The sequence below is a fragment of the Microtus ochrogaster genome, chromosome 2 (genome assembly GCF_000317375.1).
Source record: "Microtus ochrogaster isolate Prairie Vole_2 chromosome 2, MicOch1.0, whole genome shotgun sequence".
Taxonomy (NCBI): domain Eukaryota; kingdom Metazoa; phylum Chordata; class Mammalia; order Rodentia; family Cricetidae; genus Microtus; species Microtus ochrogaster.
Genome location: NC_022010.1, coordinates 45,221,713 through 45,225,007, shown reverse-complemented (window position 1 = coordinate 45,225,007; position 3,295 = coordinate 45,221,713). Strand labels below are relative to the sequence as shown.

General features: G+C 42.8%; 1 protein-coding gene across 1 annotated transcript in view; it reads left to right on the top strand.

The window, feature by feature from the left end:
- Positions 1 to 3,295, top strand: part of LOC101980291 (poly [ADP-ribose] polymerase 14-like) — a 144,309-nt gene that overhangs the window by 134,856 nt on the left and 6,158 nt on the right. Inside the window, 1 exon segment of the mRNA XM_013351166.1 lies at positions 13 to 35. Coding sequence (XP_013206620.1) covers positions 13 to 35 — 23 coding nt within the window.

Here is a 3,295-nt window from a genome sequence, read left to right as displayed (position 1 = left end):
AGGCTCACACAGTGTCATACCCATTATAGAGTCAGGTAAGTAAGGCTCACACAGTGTCATACCCATTATAGAGTCAGGTAAGTAAGGCTCACACATTGTAATATTCATTATAGAATCAGATAATTAAGGCTCACACATTACAATACCCATTGTTTTTTATCAGTCTATAGGGTTGCCTGTCCTTTGGACACAGAAATGTTAATACATAATATCAAGGCACATTTATGGCATTATCAATCTGAAAATTCCAGGATGAGATGCCGATGATTCAGCTGCATTTCTGGAAATATAATTAATTGTGAGTGAAGGATGTGGCTTGAACACGTCCCCATGTGACTTAGGACACTTGGACCAGAAATACTAGAATCATCCTTGGTCACAGTGTGTCACATCAGCTACGGCAATGTGGTCTGACTCTAAGGCCTGATTTCTGTTCTCCATGACTTTATAATCCAGTAGAGCACATGACCTTAGTGTTTGAACAGTTTCCACAATGTCACTGTAAAGGTGACAGCCCACAGATGCCCGTGGATTGGGCTGTTGGAATTTTTGGGTCCTATGTCATTGTTATCCAGATCTAGACACTACCTATAAATTCATGGAAGCAAGCACAGGGAACCTACATTCTAGATGGGCAGCCAAAGCTTCTGACACCTTCAGCTTGGACTGTGCAAGCACAGTGATGTTTGTTTGTTTACTTAGGTTATTTTTATACATGATTAAGTATACATATGCATGGTTGAGTAGTTCAGACTGTTCACACTTACGGCAATCCTCCTGTATCAGCCTCCAGAATGCTGAGAATGTAAGTATGTACGCACTTTCCCGGCTGTTAAGAGTTTTAAGAAGCTTCCCTGAGACATCATGGTGTAAGGTGATGTGGGCATTGCTGTAGCACATGCTCCCCTTCTAGAAATCAGAATTACTTTACAAATTTTGGTTTCTGTACATGAACTGAGCAGGAGGTGGAGGTGATGAGATTTTTATGTGATATGAATGTTTGCATGAATACGGATGAATCCTATCTCATAGACTTGAGTCTCCCAATTTTTACTTGGAAATGTTGTTTTCTCTCTCTCACACACACACCCCATCTCTCTCTCTCTCTTACCTGTAGTAAATGAAGCTGCGGGCCGCTTCTTGCTGCCTGGCTCCCAGCTGCCTGGAAGCTCATACCCCGAAATAACAACACACAAATTGTATTCATTTAAACACTGCCTGGCTCTTTAGTTCTAACCTCTTATTGGCTAACTCTTACATATTCGTTTAACCCATTTCCATTGATGTGTATTGCCACTTGACTGTGGCTTACCGGCATGAGTCTAACCAACGACCTTCTTGGAGAGGAGAGCCATGGCGTCTGCCTCACTGCTTTCTTCTTCTGTTTTCTGCTCTGTCTACTCTGCCTATGTATGTTCTGACCTATCAGGCCAAGCAGTTTCCTTATTAATGAGCCAATGAAAGGAACACATAGAAAGAAGACCCTCCTACACTACTCACCCCCGTGTGTGTGTGTGTGTGTGTGTGTGTGTGTGTGTGTGTGTGTGTGTGTGTCTTTCTCAGTTTTTCCAGACAGGGAATACAGCCCACACATTATGGAATGCCATAATCAAAAGTAAGAACCCCAAGTTTCCACGAGTGTCTTCAGACAAAGGTTGGTATAGCTACAAGCTCTAACAGAGCACCAAGTGCAGAGATTCCAGAGAGACAGCATTTCTTCAAGATTTAAACAGTCTCTTGCCGGGCGGTGGTGGCGCACGCCTTTAATCCCAGCACTTGGGAGGCAGAGTCAGGCGGATCTCTGTGAGTTCGAGACCAGCCTGGTCTACAAGAGCTAGTTCCAGGACAGGCTCCAAAACCACAGAGAAACCCTGTCTCGAAAAAAAAAAAAAGATTTAAACAGTCTCAACCCAATTTCTCAGCCTCTACCAACCAACACAAACCTAGCGAGGGTTTGCTGAAACATGTTACTCAAAACCAGGCACAGCAGCTTTACTATACACATCACTACACGTGTGCATACAGAATCAGAAGCCCTCCAGAATGCAAACTCACTGATCTCATAGGGAGTATAATGGTTAAAACTGTGCTTGTGTTTCCAGGCATTTTCAGATGAATTTGACAAAAGGAGTCATGGAAATCCAAGTGACACCCAAGGTACAGTAAAGTGTTTAAGTTGACCAGTGATCTCTTGTTACCAAGTAACTGGACAATGACAGAAAAAGGATGATGGTGATCATTTCTTTGATAAGTCAAACATATTAAATGACATTCCATGCATGTGAGTATAAAAGACAGTGGTCTGTTTATGGGACTTGGAGCAAAGAGAAAAGGTGGGCCAGATTATATAATCTGTACAATGGGATTTTCGAATTACTGATGAGATGACCATCTCCACTGTGATGTGTATTTCCCAAAATACCTTTTAAGAGACAATGCAAGCCAACACTTCTCTGTCAAATGTGGCTTTCTGTTTCTGAGTTCATCTTGTTTGGGGTTTACTGGAGCTTTGTTTTGAAGCAAGGTTTTACCATGTTGCCCAGGATGGCCCCAAACTCCCAAATTCAAAATATACTGCTGTTCCAGCTTAGATCCACAGCAACAGTAAAAGACAGCCAATATAGTGATAGAGCAGCCTGTGACCTCAGCTATTCTTGCTTCTGATGACTTGGTGCCTAATTCTGTCTTTTCTTTCCTCTGGGGAGATTTTTATGGGAGTCTCTCCAGCCCTACATTAGGAGTGCACGAAATGAATATTGGCCCAATCCTCTTCCAAGTGGCCACCGGGGACATCACCAAAGAAGTGGCAGATGTGATTGTCAATTCAACATCAAAGACGTTTAATCTCAAATCAGGTACTTAGTGAGATGGGTTCTGTCTCATGCAAGAATCAGTGTGGTAGATCCTATGAAGAAGTGTTTCTATAGACAAAACAGTTTGTTGACTTTGGCTTGTTTCTGTTAACTAATATCTATAAACCTAATTCAATGGGCTTTCTTACAACTGGCAACAATTTTGAAAATGTCTCCTCTGTCCTTACCGCTCTTTGATGGGGTATGTTGAGACACAAAGGCGTCTTTCTGGTCAGGTCACGGTCTTGATTTTCTCATGTAGGAGTCTCCAAGGCAGTTTTGGAAGGTGCAGGACCAAGTGTGGAGAACGAATGTTCTGTCTTGGGTAAGGAACGATGCTGCATCTTGGGACCGGATTGAAAGGGGAAGATTGACTGTGGGAGGCAGTGAGGAGACCGAGGAAGGGCCTTGGGCTGGGAGGACAATGTATTAATCTCTTTTTT